At 43.6% G+C, this 26,907-nt stretch overlaps 1 protein-coding gene across 1 annotated transcript in view; it reads right to left on the bottom strand.

Moving 5' to 3' along the window:
* The window catches only part of LOC147008510 (barH-like 1 homeobox protein), a 35,227-nt gene extending 8,602 nt beyond the window's left edge, over positions 1–26,625 (bottom strand). Inside the window, exons 1-3 of the mRNA XM_085864490.1 lie at positions 26,407–26,625; positions 4,267–4,444; positions 3,282–3,483 (exon numbers count right to left, since the gene is read on the bottom strand). Coding sequence (XP_085720616.1) covers positions 3,282–3,483; positions 4,267–4,444; positions 26,407–26,625 — 599 coding nt within the window. The remainder of the gene's footprint in view (positions 1–3,281; positions 3,484–4,266; positions 4,445–26,406) is intronic.
* Between the last annotated feature and the right edge of the window lie 282 nt (positions 26,626–26,907).

Below are 26,907 nucleotides of genomic sequence, written 5' to 3'. Positions count from 1 at the left end.
TAATATCTTCAAATTGCACCAGCAGCTGAAAGCATCATGGCACATAAGAATGACACATTTGAAGCACACATCAGATGATCGTGCTTTTTTTAGAATGGTTGACAGCCGGTTGTGGTTGCACAATCCAAAAGTAATACGTCAGCTGAAAAGTAATACGTCAGCTGATAAAAAGGAACATTTTTTGATTAGTGTGCATACGTGCCACTAAGGTATGCACATTTTGTAAGTTCAGTGACACCCCCCCCCCCCCCAATGCTTTAAACTCACCAATAAAGTCACTGTCAAATATTACACATCACAGGATAGGGAATTGAATTCTAAACATTTTGAATCTACTTACATGCAAATTGTATAAGAATTGACCGCGTTATGATAATAAAGGTCGTTGACCCCCCTGACCTTTGACCCAAACCACTAACAAAGGTAATGACGTCATTGTGTCATATTGTATATCACAAGATTGGGCATTGAATTCACAACATTTTGGCATTGGTTACATGCAAATTTGATAAAAATCGACTGCAATATGGCAAAATGATGATTTTGACCTTTTCATGACCTCGACCTTGACCTTTGTACTCTTAATTTTGTAATTGGTATTGGAGTGTGGGGAACAGAACAGTCAACATTTTGGTGTTGGTTTCATGCAAATCAGATAAGAATTGACCGATGATATGACTAAAACCGCATATTTTGCAATGTCGTGACCCCCCCTGACCTTTGACTCCCAAACACTAATAAGGGTTATTACGTCATTGTATCATGTCACATATCACAAGATGGGGCATTGAATTCTGAACATTTTGGCATTAGTTGCATGCAAATTGGATACAAATTGACCGCGCTATGGTAAAAAGACGATTTTGACCTTTTCATGACCTTGACCTTGACCTTTGACCCAATCGCTCCCAAAATCTAATTAAATGGTCATCGGATAATAACCAATCATCCCACCAAATTTGCTGCGATTCAGTTCAATACTTTTGGAGTTATGCGAATAACAAACAAACAAACACACATATTCACAAATAAATAAATAAATACACAGCGATCAAAACATAACCTTCACAACAAAGTTTGCGAAGGTAATTATGTCAACCATACCATAGTAGAGGCCAATGCCCTGTGATGATGGTGGGGTGACAGAACGTTGCGAATGACCGTCGTTGGCAGATAATGGCTTTACGATGTTTATAATTTAGCATAAATATTCCCCCCAAAAATTAATACTCTAATATCGGAATAAGATACTGATGAATCCTCCAAACAACAACACTAATACTTTTCAAAGACAGATGTTGCCATTGCCCAATTGGTTCTGCGTTTGATGCTCCTTATGGTGATGCAGCCCGGCATTGTAAGGACTTCAAACTAACGTTATGCTTCAGTTGGGTTCGATTTTCAGGATAATCATGCCACTGGGGTTATTGAAGTGGTGTTTAATTGGAGGAGTAAGATGGGGCTTTGATTGTTCCTGAAAAAAAACTTCTTAAATAAGTACTCCGTCATTTTGACCTTCGTGATCCTTGCAGGGAGGTCATTGTTTGGCTGTTTGCTCGAGCCAGTGCATCACTGGTGAGTCTTTCAAGGAAAATTCACACGCATTTTATATTGAATACTTTTTGATATCAGAGTAAATTTTTCGGTTAAATACCCCCACATTTAGAGGTTTTTCGGCCGTTGCTATGCAACGGAGGGGTCCATAGCAACGGTTCTTTCTCACACATAACTAGGACATACCATGAACCTACCATACCAGTTTCATGTATATCTGACTCATAGTCTCTAAGATATAACGAACTTCGTTTTTTTTATTGTTTTCGACCAGGGTTCATTCAAAGTCTATCTTCTTCGACAGTTTTCATAGGATTCGGCTGGAAATTTTTGACAATATGGCTGAATGTACTGCCCACAGTCGCTCATGGCCCAATTTTTGATTTTCGAAAAATTTTTTTTAATGATTTTTCAAAAATTTCAGTCCCGTTGCTGGCAACGGTGGTGTCCATAGCAACAGTTCTCATTTTCACACAACTAGGTCATGGTATGAACCTACCAACCAAGTTTCATCGAAATCGCCATTGTATTAACTGAAATCGCCATTTTAAATACTGATAATAAGGGTAGAACAAATCTCAAAAAAAAAAATTTCGATTAGATCGACAACTCAATAAAGCCAAAGGTGTATTTCAGCCTGAAAGATCATCAGCTTCTCTGGAAGATTGTTCCATGAGAACTTTACAATATCTGAAACCATGACAGTCTTATATTGTGAACTCGTTACCTCCACCACCGAAGGTGGACGGATGTTGTTTTCACTCCTGTCTGTTTGTCTGTCTGAGAACAGGATATCTCAAAAAGGTATGAACGGATTTGAACGAAATCTGGTGGACAGGTTGGGTGTGTGACAAGGAAGAATTGATTCGATTTTGATGAAGATTCGGATCTGGCTACTAAAAATTTTCAAGTGATTCTTTACCATTGAGAGATAGGGCCAAAAACGTTATAATACATGACATTTCAAAAAGTTTTGGACAGATTATGACAAAACTAGTTGAATGAGTTGGATCCATCCATCCATTGCGACAATACTCTGTGCAGAGCGTTGGTGCTGCCGAAGCAGTCTCCCTGGCTATTGGGCACAATCCTGGACGGGTCACCACTTCAACACACGATACCAGCGAGCTGGCACTCATTTTGTCGACCTTGGAAGGATGACAGGCAGAGTCAACCCCACCTGGTATTAATTCAACAATCGAGAGGGATTTGAACTCAGGATCCTAGGATCCCAAGCTCATCACCCTAACCATTAAGCCAACAACCAGGCATGATGATTTGGATAAGTGACTAGAACAAGCTAATTCGATTTTGGTTCAGATCCGGTTGCAGATTCCAGTTATTTTTCAGTTTTGGTCATAAAACGTCACACTCGTGCAAAGATAAAATCTTTCGAGGGATGTTCCCCACCTCTCCCTCCCACATATATAAAATGTAGATTGCTGTTTTACTGGCTCTCTGGTGGCCTCATAGCATGTGCTTTATGCTCACAATTATTCAGCTTTGCTTCAAAGATTGGTTTCTTTGTATAACTGAACCCTGTTATTCCGAAAGGTCGGCCAAGCCAGGTTTCATTATTCTGAAGAGTTGGCCAAACATGTTTGAGAGAGAATGAATGTCTAAAAAAGGCTCTATGAAGGTGTGCCTCCAACTGGAGATCAGATCAGATATTTTACCTCTATGCAATAACTGCAGCGTTTATCACATTGTAACTTCTCCATAGTTACCTGCGGTTCTGGTACCAGGTTTTGACCTGTGTATCAGAAAGATCAAGATTGGAAGCCAGATCCAGTCGATCTTGAACACTCAGGTACTTGTGACGATCAAAGCTTCGCTCAAGCTCTGCAAGCTGACGGTCTGAGAAAGCAGTTCGAGCCTTTCGAGGCTTACGTGTGTGTAAGGAAAGTACAGTGGAACAATCTCCATCACCTGAGAGAAGATTGAATGGCAGTCATGGAGAAGAAACCAAAAATCACAATAGAAAGACAATGCAGGTTGAAGGAAGATGGGTTGAGGGCAGAACGGATGTACATCTTGCACCAATAACAAATATTCAAGTGGAGCTACAAAAGTTCAAAAACATTCTGGCCTTAGGCCCTCCAAAATACTTCTTCCATTTGAAAATAATGTTCTCCATCCAATATTCATTCTGTCTCTCTCTGTCTCTCTATTGGTGTCTCTCTCATAATGCATAACATATTCTCTCTGCTAACTCCCCTTTCCCCCACCCCTCTCTCTTTTTCCCATCCTTGCTCTACCCCCCACCAATACAGTGCAGCACCGTCCTCCCACACCTCTCTCTCTCATAAAAAACCATCCTTCTGGACTTCCACAAAATTTCATTGATCATCAGATCACAATGCATCGGCAATTGCAAAACACTGAAAAAAGTGGTCACCAAGAAAGCTTTGCTGGCATGAATACGGTGATGAATAAATGGAAAAGACGCGACAAGACATTTGTGTCAAAATAGTCATAAATAACCAAGGGATGGAGACGTGTACTGATAAATTGAACCCAAACTCTCTGTCAAAGAAAGACCACGATCGACAACAACAACAAACTCATGCTTGCACACTCATCACACCACCATCTGTAAGCATGTGTATACACACTTTACTCAGTCTTACGTGATCTGCCATGAAATTCTACTTACAGTGTCCCATCTCAGTCCACCCCAAACCTCACAAACTCCAGCTTTCCGATTCGTACCCTTTGCACAAGATTCCTCTGCAGAACATGCGGTCCCACCCTGAGAAGCATCCACTGTGTCGCGTGGCAGTGCCGAGCCCCCAGTGGAGTAGGGGGCACAAGTAGCCAAGGGCTTCCCCTCTCCCAGGATGTCTCTGATAAGGAAAGACGAGGCAGCAGAGCGAGGTAGTGCAGCTCCCTGGGGACATGGGGGTTGGAATGGAGTGAAGGTCGGGGTGGGGATGAGGAATTAATGAAGGGAATTTCACAAAGGGAGGGAAAGGAAGGAAAGTAAATAGCAGTGAGGAAGCTGATGATGTAATAGAAGAAAAGTAGAGAATGTCTTCGCTTTTTTGAAACAGTAACATTACGGTTACTCTTGAGTTCTGAGAATTTGAAAAGCTGCACAGTTTATATTTTGTGTCCAATATTGACGCTCATCAAAGAGTGAGGCAACAGAAGGTAAAAGGGGCACTAGGCCAACAGTTGGACAAAACAAGCAAGGGAATTAATGGAAGAGAAAATAGGAGAGAACGGAGGAGAGGAAATACTGCAACCTGCATTTAAGAGGATTGAGTTAGGTAGGGTTATAGGGATAGAAAGATTGCGAGTAAGGATGGGGTAGGGATCTTATCAGATGGTGGGACACCACCTGCTTAAAGCCCTGATTAAGGGGCGTCGATCCATTTGGAGGTTTGGGGGTGGGGGTAGGGAAAAATTGTCGGCACACCTGCTTTTTTTTTTTTTTAAACCTGTGCTTTTTTTGGAGGGGGGTGGCAAGATTGCCAGCACACCTGTGTTTTTTTTTAACCTGTGCTTTTTGGGGGAGGGGGACAGATTGTCAGCACACCTGTTTTTTTTTTGAACCTGTGCTTTTTGGGGGAGGGGACAGATTGTCAGCACACCTGTGTTTTTTTAACCTGTGCTTTTTGGGGAGGGGGACAGATTGTCAGCACACCTGTTTTTTTTTTTTAACCTGTGCTTTTTGGGGAGGGGGACAGATTGTCAGCACACCTGTGTTTATTTTTAACCTGTGCTTTTTGGGGGAGGGGGACAGATTGTCAGCACACCTGTGTTTTTTTTAATCCTGTGCTTTTTGGGGGAGGGGGGGCAGATTGTCAGCACACCTGTGTTTTTTTTTTACTTTGCCTTTTTTTCTGGAGGTGTGTGTCACCTGTTGTTTGTTTTTTTGACCTGTGCTTTTTTTGATGGGGTGAGTGTCAGCACACCTGTTTTTTTGACCTTTGGTTTTTTTTGGAGGGGGGGGGGAGAGTGTCAGCACAACTGTTTTTTTAAATCTGTGCTTTTTGGGGAGGGGGGTGAGTGCACACGTTTTTTTTTAACCTGTGCCTTTTTTGGGGGGGGGGAGCGAGTGCACATTTGTTTTTTTTAACAGGTGTGCACTCGCTCTTGTGAGAAAGAAATACCCCTTGTGAAATGGTTTATCATGGGAGATACAATAATGATACATAATGGTTGGAGCCTCCACAGATGTGATGCTACTGCACCAGCCTATAAGCTGATGATAAGCAGCACTCCATTGAGATATGAACAAGAGCCTTGTAAGCTGTAAATGTTTCTGATTTTTTTTTTCCATCTGTTATGTTTTGGCAATGAAAATTTACATATTTTTTTGCTTTCCATCCAGCCATCTGGGTGGGGCAGTAGTTGTGGCATCAGACAATTCCGTTAACACAGACAGTCTATGCCGAGCGTGTAAGACCCCCATGAAGAACCAAAATGTTGTTAAAATACTGCATTCAATTATTTCAAATGTCCCTCAAGGATCACCCAAAAGAGGCCAAACCTGGCGGGAAAATGCACGCGAAAAGCAAAAAGTTGGGAAAATGCTTCCTTATAATTAAAATGGTTTTTTGAAAAGTATATGAGAGGGGAGAGACGAGATGCTCATAATAAATAACCGGAACAGACCAAGCACTCAAAGGACAAACGGGTAAGGAGGCAAACAGACTTATGTACAATGAAAAAGAATTACCCACTATGGTGCCAAATACCAGATTCACACAACAAAGGGGCAGGGAAGGGTTCGATCATGCATGAAGCTGGTGACATGCAGGTCACTGTGGTCATGCAGGGTGATGTTGCTGATGAAGTGCGGCTTGAGGCAGAAGAGGAAGGATGAATGGTAAGGAAAATATGGCAGTCAAGCAAAAGGAAGGATGTCTCTCCCTCCCGGGTTCAACTACAACTGGCATGCACAAGTGTGGCTATGGCACCCTCGTTAACTCTGAGACCACCTTCATACATGGTGGGTCCCTTTCATTGGCCGCCCACTGCTTGTGGGTGGAGTCAATGTTTTGGGCCATTCTGCCCTGTAGTACTGCCCTGAACAAAAGTGTTCCACCCCTTTCCAGGGCTCCGCAGCAGACCTCGCTGCCATAGCCTACAATGTGCTGGCCAAACAGTTTTTAATAGTGGTTTATTTAGAGCACAGTGTGCTTTCCATTGACAATTGGTGTTGAATGGCACAGGTCCTCATCCGTCTCACCCTTTACAGGAGGTGCTACATGGTACAATCATGTTTTGATTTCCATTGACCTGCTGACTTCTGCTTCGGAATTTTTTCCATGTATTGATCAAATCTGCAGCTGCCACTTCCACCTAATTAAAGCTGTTTTTCAAACCAAATTCGTCATGTTTATCTGTGATATATTCATCCCTGTGTTGCTGTTTTGTCTTTCCATCCAATTTTCCATGTTATATAATACCTTCTTGTGCTGTATTTGTTGAATTAACCACAACCTATTCCTCCTCTTCATCATTTTGGAGTGGAGTGACTTTCGGAGTGACTTTCGAAATGACGAATGAATACTAACGAGGCCTTTCGCACACGTGCTGTGTGTGCATTTTCAATGACTTAGTTCTGCTCATCTGGGCATCTTTAACCTGTAGTTGCTCGGGCAAAATCTGAAAGTGAAACAGTCTTTTAAATATAATTTTCAGCATTTAAACTTAAGAATGGCAATTTCAAAATGGTTAACCATAATTGCTGTTTCAGGATGCAAATTGCACAAGCAAATATCAGAAATACAAGAAATATCCATGTATGAGACTGAGAGGTGTTGATTTCCTATCATTTCCTGCGAATACAAGTGAGTGGCCACAGTGGATATATAAACACACACACACACACACACACACACACACACACACACACACACACACACACACACACACACACACACACACACACACACACACACACACACACACACACACGTACACACACACACACCCTTGGGAATATTACTACAAACGAACTACAGTTGGAAGGTGCCCAGGGCTCAATAGCGATCCTGAAAAGAGCCCTCGGACCAAAACATTGAGAACAACAAAACTTCACAGCAATAGATGATGCAAAAATATACGCAGTATCATTTATATTGTGGCCCAGAACCAGACAAACAATATATATGTATATACACATTCTTGCAAACACAACCCATCACTTCGCTTATGGGGATGTGAAGTGGGGGGAGTTGGGGGAGAGGAGGGAGGGGAAGAGAGAGAGGGAGAGAGGCAGAGGAGGGAGGAGAGAGAGAGAGAGAGATGGGGGGGTCGCCTCACCAAAAGTTGCTATGCACTGCAGAAGGGAGGGATGTGGGAAGGGGGAGAGAGAGAGAGAGAGAGAGAGAGAGAGAGAGAGAGAGAGAGAGAGAGAGAGAGAGAGAGAGAGAGAGAGAAAGAGAAAGAGAAAGAGAAAGAGAAAGAGAAAGAGAAAGAGAAAGAGAAAGAGAAAGAGAAAGAGAAAGAGAAAGAGAAAGAGAAAGAGAAAGAGAAAGAGAAAGAGAAAGAGAAAAGGGTGGAGGTGGGGTTAGCAAAGAGAATGATATGTTATGCTTAAAGACCAAAAACACACACGCACACACACACTCATGTCAGAACAGCTGTACACACAATGACACAACAGAGTTTATAATGTAATCTGCTGGCACATCTGCAAAAGCATTGATGTCCCAGTTAGAGAAAATTTGTGGGAACATGAACCAAAAGTAATCATTGAAAACATGGAAGTACTGACCGCTCAAGTGAATATGGAAGTACGGCTCATGTGAATAATGATCCCATCGAGTGTGAATATCGAAAACAAAGTATTGCAATGAGATATATTTCGGTGCAAAAAACGAGAAGGCATTGCTAAGTGAGGTGTTAATACCAGTGATTTTGGACGAAAAAAATGCAGAAATCAAGAAAATGACCAAATACCAAGACCTCAAGAATGAAGTGAAAGATCCTGGAAGCTGAGGAATGCCAAAGTTGTACCAGCAATAGTTTTACCAATGGGAATGATGACGAAGAACCTCATAGAGATATTAAGAACAACATCCCAGGGAATATTACTACAAAAGAACCAGAGTTTGAAAGTGTCCGGGGCTCAGCGACGATCCTAAAGAGAGCCCTCAGCAAAACCTTTGAGAACAGAAAACTTCACAGCTTGGTCCATGAATCATGACCCATTACCAAAATGATGGTGTATGCTTTGAGACCACCCTGGGTGGACTCCATTCCACATTCTGAAACCCACATATGTAGATACCAATCAACAACGACTTTTGGCCACTGGAAAGTTCCCTCTGATGTGGGTTCTAATATGTCTAGTTATAGGTTTTTGGGTGTGCTGAATTCGTTTTTATGCTCTAAAATGCAGTATATCTGTCACAGAGACGTCTGTGGGGGTCATGCTCTCACGATAAGAAGTAGTTCTTGCAAGTCCGAAGAAGTATTTTGAATATTCTCGCCCTCATTGATATCAGAAAATAACAATTAAATATTCGAAGGTCAAACGTATTTATTTAACACGTACAGTATATACACGAATTACTAGTATACGAATGCCATAATGAATGTTCTCATATGAATTCATGTATGCGTGCCTATCAGCCTCGATAATTAATCAATAATATTGGCCATGGCATGGCATACATGGCTATAGCGACATTTCAAATTAAAATTTTCCATAGTTCAAAAACATCAATGTTCACACTTCACTTCATATAATTATCTTCATTTCCACGTATATATGAAGGAATGATCGACACCTATGGTATTTGACACCGCATTTGGTAATTTTCGCTCTTGCCGATTCCAACGTGCCCACAGATGAGCGAGAAACGATGACAAAACTGTTGCATCAGACACCTAGACTACCTCATGATCAACTCAGCTCAGGAAAGCCAAAATTTCCGGCCGTGGATGAGAATGAGAGTAGTGACCTGTGTCTCAGCAGTTTCATAGATGACGACTCATGGCGGTTATTAAATCTTCTTGAACTATATGATGTACTAGATGTAGAATGGATGTGTGAGCCTGCAAGCACTTGGCCAGAAAGTGATGGTTACCAAAAATTCGCAAACTATGTGCACAATGTTCACGTAGTTAACGACCTTGCAGAGCGTGGAATTAAGTTGATTTCGGATTTTATAGACAAAACGAGGGATGAACCGCGAAGGCAAGCTTTGCTTCAAGTGGTTGAGCGGCACAGGCAGAATTATTCTGGATACACGAAATCCACTCTTCAGAAAATGTAACCCTAATCAGAAAATGTAACTTCAGAAACACCCTAATCAATAGCTATGATGAACAGGCAATCAATAATATATGTGAGGAAAGTGAAAAAAAAACTTTATCGTGAAGAAATCATTGCGGCCTGTTCCAAATCAAGGCATGGTTGAGCAGGCTAAATAATATGGCAGCTTCAGACCCCAACAAGCTTACCTCGGATCCGCCTTAAGAACCCATAGAGAGTGGTGACCGAGGATGCGCCTAATAAAGGATACAATTAAATATGGCCGTTAATTATCTTCAAAAGTGGTGTTTTATTTCACACAAACTCACAATTTTTAGTCTTCTTTGGAATTTTCTTAATATGCATGTAAAGTTTCAGGCTGCTCAGTCAAAGTCCTCAACATCATCCGTTTTCAGCTTTTAAACCTTCATTTTGGTTTGCTGAGGTGGGAAAGGAGAGGCACATGCTGCAACTAACTACACATGGATATACAAGTTCCCCCACCCTCAATGTGCGAAAACACAGATTAAAACAACGAAACAACAGTTTCCACTTCCAGAGTACACACCACCGAAAATATATGCTGGAGCAACCAACAAACAACCCAGCTTCACAATATACTCCACTCAACAGCAAACACACACACACACACACACACACACACACACACACACACACACACACACACACACACACACACACACACACACACACACACACACACACACACACACACACACACACACACACTTTTATTTAATTGTATAGCACCGTTTATTCCGAAAGTATTGTTGTGTCCAGAAGTCTGTTAACATTGACCAATGGATCGATAGACCGAACTGGCTGTAACTCCTTTGGACTGCATCAATTGATGGCGGATTCACCCGCATGGGAATTGCAAGAGGCACACCAGAACATTAGCTCTGAAATAACAGTCTATTCCCCACCGTGACAACAGTAGAAGAATGATCATGATGGCGGGGAATGAGAGCAGGTTGAGTGGGGGAAAAAAACGTGGAAACATGTAATTCACAATAAATAATTATTTACAAGAGAAATAATGAACTCCAAAGGCACCACACACACCAGACTCAAGCACAGACGGGAAAGGGAACGAAAAAGCGGGTGAGGCCTTATCTCCTGTGGAGGAGTCCATGCAAATGACATCAAAGCAGCCACTAACAAAACAGCGACGAACACCGATCAGATGTTAGCTTGCAAGGAAACACCATATGAGGACAGATCGAGGAATCGTGGAAGATTCAAGAATGTAGGGAGGGGATCGTGATCAGTCAGAAGATCACATTCTGGGCAAAGGCAGGGCTTAGAAACATATATTTGGGTGGGTTGACCAGATCTACCTGAAGATATGGCCTGACTCCTTTTATTTACTTACAGCAATTGCATTAAGTTTACTCCAACATGCACGATGAAATAACTTCTTATCTATGTTCCATTTACCCCCTCGGACAGATGTGTAACAATATAATATTGTATACCAGCAAATACAATCCATTGCTTCGCTGATGGGGTGTGAAGGGGAGGGGAGTGGAGAAAGAGAGGGGGAGGGGAGGGAGAGAGGGGAGGCAGAGAGGATGGAGGAAAGGGAGGGGAGGGAGAGTAGGGAGGGGAAGTGAGGAGTGGGTGAAGGGGAAGCTAGGAAGGGGAGAAGAGCGAGGAAGGTGCCATGACAGGTGAGAGAGGTACCCACACCGAGCCAACTGGCATGATGACAATTGAAGTCGCCACATAAGAGGAAGAGAGAGTTTGGATGAGAAGATATAAGATGGTCCATGTTTTCGGATAGTGAGGTGTAGATGGAGTCATCACTGTTAGGTGGACGGTCAGGTCAGCTCAGGTATGGGAGCATGTGCCAGAACAGCACGTCGCTGCGTCCACTTTCCGCCGGTACTCCAGGGGCCTCCGTCTGGCCATCCCCCAGGCAGATGCCAGGCCCATCCCCATCTCCTTGAGATGATGGTCAACCTGTTGCAACCATGAGGCACGTGGTCGACCCACTGGCCTCCTCCACTCATGAGACTCCCTCGCTGAGAGAATCTGGTGAGCAGGATCAGAGTCAGGAAAACGAGCCACATGTCCATACAGCTGCAACTGACGCTCATGGACTATGCAGGTAACAAATCTCATCCGAGTCTCTATCAGCAACCGATCGTTGGACACAAAATCCGACCAGCGATAGCCAAGGATTCTCCGAAGAGACCTGGTACCAAAGGAATTAAGTCTCCGTCTCAGATCCTTGGTCAGAGTCCAAGTCTCGCACCCATAGAGCAAGACTGGAAGTACCAAGGACCTGAAGACTCGGACTTTCGTCCTCCCGCACAGGTACCGGCAGCGCCACACCCCATGATCCAGTGAATCCATGACTCCCCAGGCCCGACCCAGACGTCTATTGACCTCTGACTCGCAGCCAGCAGAGACATGAATATCACTGCCAAGATAAGTGAATCTCTCCACGACCTCAACATCCTCACCACAAACAGACACAGACAGGACAGCAGCATCCAATATGTCACCGAAAGACTGGATCTTAGTTTTGACCCAAGAAACCCGTAATCCCAACGGCTCCGACTCCTCATTCAGCACCTCGAGGGCCCCCAAGAGGATGTCTAAAGTCTCCGCAAAGATGACTGCATCATCTGCAAAGTCAAGGTCCGAGATCTTGACATTCCCAAATGACGCACCGCAACTTGATCTCTCCGACATCCTCCCTAGAATCCAGTCCATACAAGTGTTGAAAAGTGTGGGGGCAAGTACACATCCCTGACGAACTCCAGTAACAACTGGAAATAAGTCAGAGATGGTACCACCACACTTCACAGCACTCTCAGTACCAGAGTAGAGTTCAGACATCAGATCGATCAGTTTTGGTGGCACCCCACGAAGACCAAGAATCCTCCAGAGGACATCCCGATTCACTGAATCGAACGCTTTACAGAGATCAACATAGGCTGCAAGCAGCCCCTGCCGAAACTCTCGTCTGCGTTCGGTGAGGACACGAAGTGCAAGGATACGGTCAATTGTTGACCTCTTTGGTGTAAAGTCTGACTGCTCTGGACGCTGGTGCTCAAGCAGATGGTGGCGAACCCTATCGAGAATTATCCGAGCAAAGACCTTGCCCGGCACTGAGAGCAGCGTCACCCCTCGGTAGTTGTTGCAGACTTGGCGATCACCCTTCCCTTTCCAGAGAGGGACAACAAGGCCCCTCTTCCAGTCAGTTGGGATGATGCCTGTGTTCCAGGCAGAGCACAAAACTGCATGCAACGACACGAGTGCAGCATTTCCACCAGCCTTGAGAAGTTCGGCATGGATGCCACAGATCCCTGGAGCTTTGCCCCGTTTCAACTGGTTCACCGCAGCCCGTGTTTCCACAAGCGTAGGTGGACCACAGTTGATTCGAGGGTCAGCAACAGGGATTGTAACACCCTTGACGTCCAACTCGACAGTTGGGGGATCAGCCTGGTACAACCGCTCAAAGTAACCGTCCCAGCGGGCCTTCACTTCAGACTCCTCTGTCAAGAGCCTACCACTCTCTGCTCGAACTGTAGTGCTCCGAGGGATGGGCTTGGATGAACGTAATGCGCGAATTCCCTGTAAGCGGGACGAGAATCACCTGTCCACAGGTGATGCTCTACCCCCTCACAGATTCCTCGCACATAGGCCTCCTTGTCCACCCTCAGTGCACGTACAGTTTTACGCCTCAGCTCCCTGAACAGCTCAGCTCTGCCATTCAGCCTGGCCCTGCGACTCTGGTCAATGGTATCCAGTGTCCCTTGAGAGACAAAATTCTTCTTTGCCCTGCGGTGAGCTCCAAGGCATCCACCGGCAACATCAAGGACGGTGGTCTTGAAGGCGCTCCACAACTCTTCAGGACCCCCAAAGCACCCAGACCCCCCAAGTGTCCACTCAGCCTGTTTGCAAACTCCTCAGCTACTCTCTCATCCCTGAGCTTGGCAACATCCAGCCTCGGCTGGGATGGTACCATTCTCCAGGATTTAAGGTGCAGCTTTAGAGTTGCTACAACCAGCCTGTGGTCAGTATTGAGGAACTGAGCACTCCGGTAGACCCTGCAGTTCTGGATCATCCTCCAACGACCGTCAATGAGGACATGGTCAATCTCCTTTGCCACACCACCAGCGTTGGAATACCAAGTCCAGCGATGAGCTTGTGGGCGCTGAAACCATGAACCAGCCACCCTAAGTCCATGACTTCTTGCAAAGTCAAGGAACTTAGTGCCATTCTGGTTCATAGTTCCTGACCCATGGGGACCAACACACACCTCATAACCATCCCTATCAGTTCCAGTCGATGCATTGAAATCCCCCAAGACTAGAAGTGTATCTCGTCTGGGGCACTGATCAACCACAGACTCGAGTGTGGCGTAGAATGCATCCTTCACGGTGAGATCACTCGCCTCAGTCGGAGCATAAACAGAGACCAGGGAAATGACACCTAAGGAGTGACGAATCCTTAATCTCATAATACGCTCGTTGACCGGTGTTACCTCAATTATCATTGGGGTCAGCTTATTGGACACAGCTACAGCAACTCCTTGGGTATGGTAACCATCAGAGCGACCAGACCAATAGTAGGTGTAACCACCCACCATTATCTCGCCGCAATCCGGTCTCCGAACCTCAGAGAGAGCTGCAATCCCGATGTCCAAACGCTTGAGCTCAGATGATAACAGAGACAGGTGATCATCCTCTCTTCGGGATAGGACATTCCAGGCACCCACCCGAAGGGACCGCCTCAGGTTAACCCAAGGAGACCTTAACGTCCGTCTGGTGGACGACACCTCAGTACACATATAAACATGAGGTGGGAGTGGAGGGGAAGCCATAGCCATAGGTATTCCTGGGGGTGTGGGGGAGTGAGAGCAGTGCATGGAGAGTGAGGAATAGAGTCTTTGATGAAGAGAGCAACTTTTCTCGCAGTCTCGGCTTCACTTCCGGTTCCGAGTTTGGAGCGTCGAGAGGTCTCCTTCGGAGCTCTCTGCTGACGATCTCAAAGATAAGTTTCCGGTCGTTATTTGTCCCGTTTTAACTGTTTATTTTTCTCACCTACATGATACTGTGTGTTCCTAGTTCAGTTTTGTTTCAAAAAACGTGCTATTTTGAGTTTTCGGCGACGTTGTCTTACCGGGTGTTTGAGGCCTAGGCTTGAGGCCAAGGCTGAGGCCTACCGGTTCCCCTCGGTTCTTCTCTCCATTCTCTGAATTCGCCTTCATTGCATCCATCAAGAATTGTGTTAAATCGCATCTCTGACCTAAAACTTTTAAAAACCACAGTTTGCCATGGATGTTCGCTTTCCATCAACCATTCTTTTTTTCCAACTTCAGTGCCAACTCACCCCCTCACCCCTCACTCTCACTCTCAAAGCAACCATCCCACTCTTCTCGCTCCAAGCCTCCCTCTCACCTCTCTCAAAAATTCCCCTCTCACCTTTCTCCCACCTTTCATCCCCCTCACTCATCCTTCTCTAAGTTCCCCCCCCTCTCATCCACCAAGTTTCCTCCCTCCATTTCCCTCTCACCCCCAACTCTTCACTCCACCTCCTCAAATCCTCAACTGCCTTCTTCCTTGTCTCTTGTCCCCCCTCTACCCCAGCACCACAGAGCCTTTTCTCCTCCTCATTCGGCCCCCTCCCCCCCCTATTCTGCAATACCCCACACTCTTTCAACAACCCTCCTTACCTCCCCCCTTGTCCTACCCTCCCCCTCCCCCTCCACCTCCTGCACCCAAAGCCTCCTCCCTGACCTCTTCATTAAAAGTGTGGACCTCAAATATCCGGGGCCTTCGCTCAAACCTTTCAGATCTTTCCATGCAGGTTGCCACTGACAAACCAGACATAATCTGCCTAACAGTAACTTTCCTCTCCCAAGACGTGTCTGACTCCCAAGTATCTCTCCCCGGTTACTCCCTCTTACGGTATGACAGACCTGAGCCTCGTCCTGGTGGAGGTGTTGCTCTCTTCATCAAAGACTCTATTCCTCACTCTCCATGCACTGCTTTCATCTCCCACACCCCCAGGAATACCTCTGGCTTTGGCTTCCCTCCACTCCCACCTCATGTTTATATGTGTACTGTACCATCCACCGAACAGTGATGACTCCATCTACACCTCACTATCCGAAAACATGGACCATCTTCTATCTTCTCATCCAAACTCTCTCTTCCTCTTATGTGGTGACTTCAATTGTCATCACGCCAGTTGGCTAGGTGTGGGTACCTCTCTCACCTGCCATGGCACCTCAGCAAAAGCTTTCTGCGACTCATTGCGACTGACTCAATCGGTCAACTTCCCGACCCGGATCTCAACCAATGGTACTCCATCTCTTCTGGATCTGATTTTGACAAATTTCCCTGACAATACCTGCTGCTCTTCCTTCGCTCCAATTGGTTCTTCTGACCACGTCCTTGTTAAAGTGGACATCTGTGGACAAACGACAAAGACAAAGTGGACAAACATCTCTGGCTGTTATCAGAGAACCACCTCACCGCCGTCGAGTCTGGCATTTCACTCAAGCCGACTGGCAGGGTCTCCGAGCAGCCATAAAACTTACAGACTGGTCTCCTATCACTACTTTCTCAAACATCAACTCATCCTGGGAATTCTTTCAAAGAAACTTGCTCTCCCTCATGCACAGATTTATCCCCTCTCGTGTTCAGTTGTCTTACCCTTCCTCCCGCCCTTGGTTTACTGAAGCTTGTGGCGAGGCAGTTGTCCTGAAACAACTTGCCTTTGCCTCATAGAAAGCAAACCCAACTGAGGGCAATCTCAGTTCTTTCCACAAAGCTCGGAACAAGTGTGTATCTACCCTCAGGAGAGCCAGAAAACAACATCTTTCTCTTCTCAAGTCTGAACTCTCAAACCTGTCTCCCTCCTCAAAATCCTGGTGGCGTTTAATCAAATCTGTTTCTGGTGTATGTTCCCCCTCCATCCCCTCCCTTACCTCAAATGGCCACACTGCTGATTCCACACGTGATAAAGCTGAATGTCTAAACTCGGTGTTTGCAGCTAAATCTTGTGTCCTAAACCCATCACTATCTCTACCCACTTTACCCAGTCGCACCCAACTGTCCCTGGACTCTGTATCCTTTTCTCCTGACAAGGTGGAGAGCTTGCTGTCAAACCTCGACTCAGATTCTGCAACGGGTCCAGACAGCATCAGCCCACATGTCCTCAAAGCCTGCTCTTCTGCTCCTGCTCACCCTCTCTCTGTTCTATTCACCCTCTCATTTGCCCAAGGTCATCTGCCATCTGCTTAGAAATGTGCTAACATCACTGCCCTGTATAAAAAAGGTGCAAAAACAGATCCCTGTAACTACAGACCAATCAGCCTTCTCCCAATCATCAGCAAGGTGATGGAATCCATCATCGCTTCAGACATGAAATCCTTCCTCTTCTCCAATGGCTTGATTTCCAATCATCAATTGGGTTTCAGACAAGGTCACTCTACCCTGGATATGCTGCTTCTGCTCTCCCATCAATGGATGGAGGTCCTCAATGCCAGACAGGAAATCCGAGCCGTATCCCTGGACATATCACGTGCTTTTGACACAGTCTGGCACCCTGCCCTACTCACCAAACTCTCTTCCCATGGTATTCAAGGCCATCTCCACTCATGGCTCGCAGACTTCCTCTCCTGTCACAGTCAACGTGTGGCCCTAAATGGAGTTCTTTCATCCCCTCTTCCTGTGCAGGCTGGAGTTCCTCAAGGTAGCGTTCTGGGCCCTGTTCTTTTTCTGGTTTTCATCAATGATCTCTCAGACTCTCTGGAAAATCCTCTTTCTCTTTGCCGACGACTCCACCCTCTGCCGTACCATCTGTCATCCCTCAGACCGGCAAGCAGCAGCTTCTTCGCTCACTGCAGATCTGGATAAAATCACAAACTGGTCCAACACGTGGAACATGTCTTTCAATCCAGACAAATCTCACACTCTCACTATGTCTCTTCGAAAGGACCGTTTACAAAACCCCCCCATCCACTTTCTCAACAATCCTCTGGAAGAAGTCTTTTCTTTCAAGCTTCTGGGTCTCACTATCTGCCATGACCTTTCCTGGAAAAGTCACATTTCCAACCTCGCCTCAAAAGTCAGTCGCCGACTGGGAATCCTCCGTCGTGCAAAGTCCTTCCTCGGCCCTCTTGAGCTCCTGACCACTTACAAAGCTTTTGTCCGTAGCCTGATGGAGTACTGCTCTCCCCTCTGGGCTGGTGCTCCTGCCTCCCACCTTTCTCGGCTTCACGCTGTCGAAACCAGGGCATTTATGATAATTGGCATCTCCCGCAATGAAGCTGAGTCTTTGGGCCTCTCACTCAATCACCGCAGGTTGGTCGGTGGTCTTTCTGTCTTCTACCGACCCCTCTCCAGCCTTGCCCCCCCTGCTCTCTCTGCGATTTGTCCCCACCACATTTCCACAGGGCGCTCAAGGTCCACCAACAACCCCATTCTGGTAAAACTACCAAAATCACGAATCACTGCTCATCTTCACTCTTTCATTCCTCTTTTTTTCCCGCCTTTGGAATAAACTTCCTCACTCTATTCTTTCCCATTCTTCCCTCCAGGCTTTCAAAACAGCTGTTCACCACCACCTCTTATCTTCCCCCATCCAAATCCTCGAACTTTTCTACTCCCGATAATTCACCCAAGCCCACTTCCTTCAATTCCCCTGCTTTCCTTCCTGAAAGTCCCTGTAATGTCCATCTTCTCTTCGCCATGTTCCCCGTCCCATCCCAATCCCTCTCCCTTCCACAGTTCACCTAATGTGTCTGTTCCTCACTGTTTTGTCCCTTCCACTCCCGCCCCTCCTGTCTCATGCCTCCTTGCTGTGAGTTGTGTGTTAGCTCTCATACGAGCCTCGACCAAGGTATACAAAAAAAAAAGAAAAAAAGAATGGACTGAAAACATGGAAGTACAACTCAAATAGGACCCAGTGATCCCAATGGAGCTTGAACATCGAAAACAAAGTGTTGCGTCCAGATATCATACTTAGGTTCAAAAAAGAGAGAGAAGAAGGCATTGCTGAGTGAGGTGTTCATACCAGTGATTTTGGACTAAACAATGCAGAAATCAAGAAAATATCCAAATACCAAAACCTCAACAATTAAGTGAAAACATCCTGGAAACTGAAAAATGCCAAAATTGTACCAGTGATACTTCGAGCTCCAGGAATGATGACAATGAACCACAGAGATATTAAAAACCATCCCTGGGAATTTGATTACAAAGGAACTACAGTTGGAAGCTGTCCGTGGCTCAGCGATGATCCTGAGGAGAGCCCTCAGCACAAAACTTTGAGAACAGAAAACTTCACAGCTTGGTCCATGAATCTCCTTACTGAAATGAAGGTGGATACTTGAGCCCACCCTGGGAAGACTCCATTCCACACTGTGAAACTCGCTGTGAAGATACCAATCAACAACACCCACACCCACACAACACACACACACACACACACACACACACACACACACACACACACACACACACACACACACACACACACACACACACACACACACACACACACACACACACGGATACTTTGAGTCCTGGGAGGGCTCCATTCCACTTTCTGGAACCCCTGTATGGAGACAACAACCAACGACCAATAACTAATAACACACACACTGGTGCCAAATGCCATTGTGGTAATACAGTTTATGTACATACACATATGTGCAAATGTACACAAGCATCAAGTAAATATAAACAATAAACACAAAGATTTACCTTGAAGCAGTGTTCTTTGAAAGAGGATTTAAAGTGGGTAATTAGTGAAATTTAATTTTTAAATGTATCAAGCCACAAAACACAAAATGTTGATCGATACTTTATGCCTTCACAGCTCGAACAAACATGTCGAACACCTTGTCGGATGGACCTTATTGTTTTTTTAAGTTCATTTCAATTGACCTGAATGGCTCCCCATCAGATCTCAAAATAATCTCACGAACATCCTATCCACCTTTGAAGTTAAGCAATCCGTTTTATAGTTCTATATTTCTAGTCCTGATCATTCAGAATACACTGCATATCATTTTTTGATGTGCCATACTCTTCACAGAGCGTTGGTGCTTCCGGAGGAGTTTCTTGGCATAGGTTATACTGGGTAGGTTTCCATCGCCTTCTCAGTGTTGTTTATCTGTTTTCTACACTTTTAAATGCTGGGCATCAAGCAAAGGAGCATATATCATTTTAAAGTCTTTATTATAACTCAGATGGGGTTCGAACTACCAACCTCCCACAATCAAAAGGGATGCTCTAACCATTATGACACCGAGTACATACAGTGCCTCAAGAAAGTCGACACCCCATTTTCAAAACTTTCACATTTTGTTGCCTTATAGCCTGGAATGAAATTGCATGAAGTCAGACTTTTTCCACCTTTATTTATACATCGTAACCCATAACTTCCAAGTGAAAAACAAATTCTACAAATTTCAGAATATTAATTAAAAATACAAAACGTTAGGCCAACATTTTTTTTTATTTTTTATTTAATTAAAAATACAAAACGAGAATATCTTGGATGGATAAGTATCCACCCCTCTGAGTTAATACTTGGTGGAAGCACCTTTGACAACAATTACAGCTGTGAGTCTGTTTGGATAGGTCTCCACCAACTTTGCACACCTTCATTGGGCAATATTCACATTGTTCTGTAAAAAAAAAAAAAACTGTTCAAACTCAGTCAAGTTACGTGGGGAGTGTCGATGGACAGCAATCTTCAAGTCATGCCACAGATTTTCAATTGCATTTAGGTCAGGGTTCTGACTGGGCCACTCAAGGACATTTATCTTTTTGTTCCTCAGCCACTCCAGTGTGGCTTTGGCTGGGTGCTTTGGGTCATTGTCATACTGAAAGGTGAACTTCCATCACAATTTCAGCTTTCTTGCAGAGGGCAGCAGGTTTTCTACTCGGATTTTTCTGAATTTTACTCCATCCATTTTCCCTTCCATCCTGCCAAGTGTCCCAGTCCCTGCTGATGAGAAACATCCCCATAACATGATGCTGCCACAAACATGCTTCACATTAGGGATGGTGTTCTTTGGGTGATGTTCTGTGTTGGGTTTGTGCCAAATGTAGCGTTTTGCAGTTAGGCCAAAAAGTTCCATCTTTGTTTCGTCAGACCACAAAACGTTTTTCCACATGGCTTCAGAATCTCTGGATTGGTTTTTGCATACCACAAAAGGGACTCAAGGCGGGCTTTTCTGAGTAATAGCTGCCATCTTGCCACCCTACTGTAAAGGCCAGACTTGTGGATATTGTTGTCACATGCACATAGTGACCAGTCTTTGCTATAAAGGCATGTAGCTCTTTCAAAGTTCCCATTGGCCTCTTGGTGGCCCGTTTGATCAGTCTCCTCCTTGCTTGGTCATCCAGATTGGAGGGACGGCCTGATCTATGCAAGGTCTTGGTGGTACCATGTGCCTTCCACTTCTTAATGATTGTCTTGACTATGCTCCAAGGGATATTCAAGGCATTTAAAACATTTTTATAACCTCCTCCTGATCTGTGCCTCTCCACAACCTTATCCGGGAGGTCTTTTCAAAGCCACTTTTTGCTCATGGTTATATATATATATTTCCATCCATATATGTATATATATATATATATATATATGTATATACATATATATATGTATGTATATATGTATTTATATATGTATGTATTGATATATGTATGTATTGATATATGTATGTATATATATATATATATATATATATATATATATATATATACATATATATATATATATATATATATATATATATATATATATATATCTTCTTCTTCTTCTTCTTTCGGCTGCTCCCGTGAGGGGTCGCCACAGCGGATCATCCGTATGATCCGCATAGTGATTTGGCACATGTTTTACGCCGGATGCCCTTCCTGACGCAACCCTGGTCGCCTCTTACGACACAGGGATAAAGTACACCTATTTTAACCGGGGTATACACCGGCCCAGTATACTGGTACTCATTTCGCCGACCTCGGAAGGATGACAGGCTGAGTCAACCCCCTGGTGTATTAATTCAGTGGCCCAACGGGGCTTGAACTCAGGACCTCTTGGATCCCAAGCCACTGCCCTAACCACTGCGCCAACACCAGGCTTACATATATATATATATATATATATATATATATATATATATATAGATGTATATATATATATATATATATATATATAGATGTATATATTGATGTATGTATGTATGTATATATTTATATATATATATATATATATATATATATATATATATATATATATATATATATATATATATATATATATATATATATATGAAAAATAGATATATGTGTATATATATGAAAAAAATATAAATGTATATGAGACAATTTTTCACTGATACCAGAGTGTTCATATATATCCCAAGTATCAGAAAAAGATGTTCCCAGAAAAATAACTCATTTGCACTATGCTTTATTAAGCTGTTTCCATTTTGCATGTAATTAAGCTATCCAAACATTATTCTACATCTCTGACAACAAAGGAAATATGTTCACTTTATTCTTTGACCCTCCAAACATATGTGTAGATTCCTCATTTACAAATTTCCATGTACCTGAAGTTGAGATATTTACGAAAATGAGAATTTCCTTAATCTTCTTCTTCTTCTTTCAGCTGCTCCCTTTAGGGGTCGCCACAGCGGATCATCCGTATGATCCGCATAGTGATTTGGCACATGTTTTACGCCGGATGCCCTTCCTGACGCAACCCTGGTCACCTCTTCCGACACAGGGATATGGTACACCTATTTTAACCGGGGTATACACTGGCCCAGTACACTGGTACTCATTTCGCCGACCTCGGAAGGATGACAGGCTGAGTCAACCCCCTGGTGTATTTATTCAGTGGCCCAATGGGGCTTGAACTCAGGACCTTTTGGATTCCAAGCCGCTGCCCTAACCACTGCACCAACACCAGGCTAATGAGAATTTCCATAATGGCGGATCCTAATTAGCATATCAATGCATTTAAAATTATTTCCACTACTTTTACTCAAACAGAAAATAGTTATGTTTCCCTTAAACACCAACAGACATCATAAGTCGCAGTTATGTATTATATCAGGCCCAGGTAATTAATAATATTGATCAATCTGATTGTGCATGATTTTTGAACGATTCATTGTGCTTTGTATTTTATGCTAATGAGCCTACTTTAAAAAATTCAAAAATTTTAATATATTTTTTGCCAACCTGGCTTGTATCTGGCAACACTTAAGTAACGTCTTTTTGACCAAAAAAACTGATATGTGTGGTAATTACAAGGAAAGAAAATGGAAATTCTTGCATTTTGTAGGAATTATTGTCTTTAAGTCAAATTTAATGAATATGCAAATGAGCTAATTCGCATAAGCAAAAATCTATTTTAATACGTAAATGTATAAGCTTTAATTTGACACCAATTTTGTGATTTTATGTTTATATTTTACAGAGATATTGACATTTTGCCGATCTTTGTGAGATTCGTCTATTTTTGATTGGTTGCCACGGAAACAGCTTAATAAAGCATCGTGAGTTATTTTTCTGGGAACAACTTTTTTCTGATACTTGGGATATATATGAACACTGTGGTATCAGTGAAAAATTGTCGCAGGGGTGATGCAAGGTAGGTCCCACTGGCCCATGGCCTATATGTATGTATGTATACAAATATATATATATATATATATATATATATATATATATATATATATATATATATATATATATATATATATATTGTTGCGGGCCGGGGACCGGTGGCGAGAACGACCGCTAGGTGGGGGAAGTTACGTCGTCTCCCACCAGACTCCTAGAATTGTAGGCCGTCGCTCAGAATTAGAATTAGAAAGCAAGATTAGAGAATTATTGGATGTTAGTGTTGGAAGCATTGAAACAATCATTCATTTTCACTTCCAATATCTAGGTTGGTACAAAATAGGATTAGATACGTAGCCAGAAACACTGGGGATGAAGGCGTGCTTGGATATTGGCAGAAATGCACTGGCATGGTAGAACTGATGGACTACTCCTGCATTGAACTTCCTTGTATTTCTTGTAAATTCACTAAGATTAGTGCAATGTTGGTACCAAAGGAGCTCTACTTTAGTAGACCTCAAAGGCCATGGTATTCTCATTGAGACGCGTTGGGAAGTTCGGATTTTTACAGTCCAGACTTGTCAATTTTGATTTTTTATCTCTGTGGACCACTCAAATAATATCTAGGTGGCACTATAAGCTTACAAATGAGACAACTTCAAAGCACTGGTCTTGAAATATCACATTACCCGTCCCAAAGATTTCTCCTCAGGTGGCATTATGGCACACATCATATCAATGGGATAAGTGGGTAGGTCTAGTTGGGGAGAACCTTGAGAATTAGGGGGATTTTCATGAACATTGTTGTATTTAAAGAAAATTAAATTGTCAAATAAAAAGTCCACCTCACCCTTTAACTACTATCATAAAAATGTTACCTATCTCCTGTATGTACGAAGTTCAGTGGTGGTTAATACATTGTTCTCAAACCGCATAATTTCATGAAATACATTACAAACTAGAGGGGGAGCACTCAGTAGAGTGCAAAACATCCGCCGCCAATACTGCTGGGTCACTTAAGTGAACCTGATATCCTATTCATTGTAGGTCAAAACGGATCAGACTCTACTGAACCACGGTTGAATGAACTAAACTAGATCGACATGCATGTAGAAATGCCCAAAAAAAAAAAAAATCTAAATTTTTTTGAAAAAAAAAGGTGCAAAAATTCTTTTTTCTTTTTTCTCTAACAAATTTTTTTGGGGCGGATGGGGGGGGTTGGAAATCACTTAAAACCTGTAGAAATGCAAAAAAAAAAATTAAAATATTTATCAAATAAAATCGAAATTTTTTTTGAAAAAAAGTTGCAAAATTTTGTTTTTTTTTGTCTAACAATTTTTTTTTTTGGGGGGGGGGGTTGGAAATCACTTAAAACATGTAGAAATGCAAAAAACAAAAATTCACATATTTTTTCAAAATGGCCGCCATCGCGGCCATACTGGACTTTGGACCCAGGCCAAAACCTAATGGCATGATCCTTGGACAATACCTAACCCCCCCCCCCCCACCAAGTTTCGTCGAAATCCGTCCAGGAGTTTTTCCATAATACTGTTCACAAACAAACAAACAAACAAACAAACAGACAGTGGTGAAAACGGTAACCTCCGTCCATCTTCGATGGCGGAGGTTAATTAGTTTGTGTTACTGTGTGGATCAAACCTCTTCCTCTGGGTCCATCTTGTAGTCTTCCTGGAAGTTCATTTAGGAATCGTACAAAACGTTTATGGATCAGGTTGTCACTTTCAGGTCAATAAGGGGTGTTAATTCCTATATGTCATTGAAATTATGAGGAGAGTGAATCTATCAATGTTGTTGTTTTAACCAGTGAAGAAACCACAGCATTGGTGTATTTCAATGTAACTAATTGTAACACCCCTTCCAACTGGGAGCAGTAATATGCCAAACATATTAATATAATTACATCGAGAGAATTGGGGTTCTCCCCGCAACATGAACCTCCAGGGCTATTTTTTTGTGAACACCTACAACTTTCCCGTGCATCCCCCAAGTACGACCAGCAGTTTTCAACTCATTCCTTCCAGTTGTTCAGGAATGCAGAGAACCACAAATAGATGCTTTTCACTTTTTAGTATGATGATCTTTTGTATGCAGCATAAGGTAGCAGGGTGGCATCATTGGCGGAGGGTGTGGCTTTGTCCCTGATGTAATTCCCCCCGTAGGTTAGAACAAGAATTTGGAATTTGGCCAGGATGCCGGTAATAGCTCGACTACTCTTTGTGAAAGAAACCAGGGGATTTTTGACGTCCACCAACTCAGGCCAGCAGATGGGGCACCCAGTTTAATGTCCATCCGAGGGATGGATCACACACATTGATGAATCACCCTGTTTGTGAAACACCAGGATGACAGTTTATAGCTGGGTTGGGATTTTAACCCAGATTAGACAGCTTAGAGTCGAGTGTGCATTCCTCTCGGCCATCCCGCCAGCCTATTATGATGATGATAATTCAATTATGGATGCAATTATTTTGTGTTGGTGGTTCACTTCCTTATGGGATCACAGAGTCAAAGATTCGAGATCAGAAAGGGTCCTCATAAGGAGGAAGGGGAGACAGAAGGAAGGGGGTGAGGGGGGGGTGCAGTAGGGGCTTCTTATGTACAATCAACCCACGGCAAATAATTTTGAATTACCAAATGGTAGACTGGCCGAAAAGCCGATACATTTCTATTTAAGAGAAGTCGTGGGAATTAGTTTAAACAAAGTTGATGTGCTGCACTAGATTTACTTCAAGTAGATAAAATATACCATCGAGACTTCTCCGCAACAGGGTTGCATATCGGAACACAGCATTGTTTGGTATTCAGGGGCACAAAGCCGTTTCACCCACTTGAAAGAGCCACGAGGTGATAAAATCCTTCAGCATCTTTCACAAGGAAGAGACCAGCTGTGCACCTGTACACACTCCGGGCCGATTTCTAAAATCCCAACTAAGATGCTTAACATATGGAGAGGTTCATGAATCTGCCAAACTCACTCACCCTCGGATGGGCCAGGATGATGGGAGGTTCAGGTCTTGCTTGAGGCCGGCACTCCGACTGGGGATGAATTTGAGGCTCCAGGTTCTGCTGCAGCTGCTGCACACAAGGTGAGTTGGTGCGGGTCTCGAGCTCTGCGCACACAGGTTCTTCGTCCTGCGCTTCAAGCTCCCGATCGCCGTCCAGCAAGAGAGAACTCATGTTAAAAAAGGTATCTCTCATGGTCCCATGGATATGTGTCTCTGCAATTCCTTCCCACTGTTGATTTTCTCTGTCTGCACGTCTGTGTCTGTTTGTCTGTCTCTCCATTTTGTTTAAAGTTCTTTTTCTAGACGATTTTCCACGCATGTAGCTCATCCGTAGTGCGGACATTTACCGGACCTCGGGTGCGGAGAAACCTTGCACGGTCTACGGTCGCAGCCTCAATTTTCTGAAAAATAGCACCAAGTCTCGCTTATGGAGATTGGACGTGATAAAGTGGCAGAAAAACCTCGCGAACAAAAA

The sequence above is a fragment of the Eptatretus burgeri genome, chromosome 18 (genome assembly GCF_056783735.1).
Source record: "Eptatretus burgeri isolate ZD-2024b chromosome 18, Ebu_testis_v1, whole genome shotgun sequence".
NCBI classification, from domain to species: Eukaryota; Metazoa; Chordata; class Myxini; order Myxiniformes; family Myxinidae; genus Eptatretus; species Eptatretus burgeri.
This window is presented reverse-complemented; position numbering and strand designations above follow the sequence as displayed.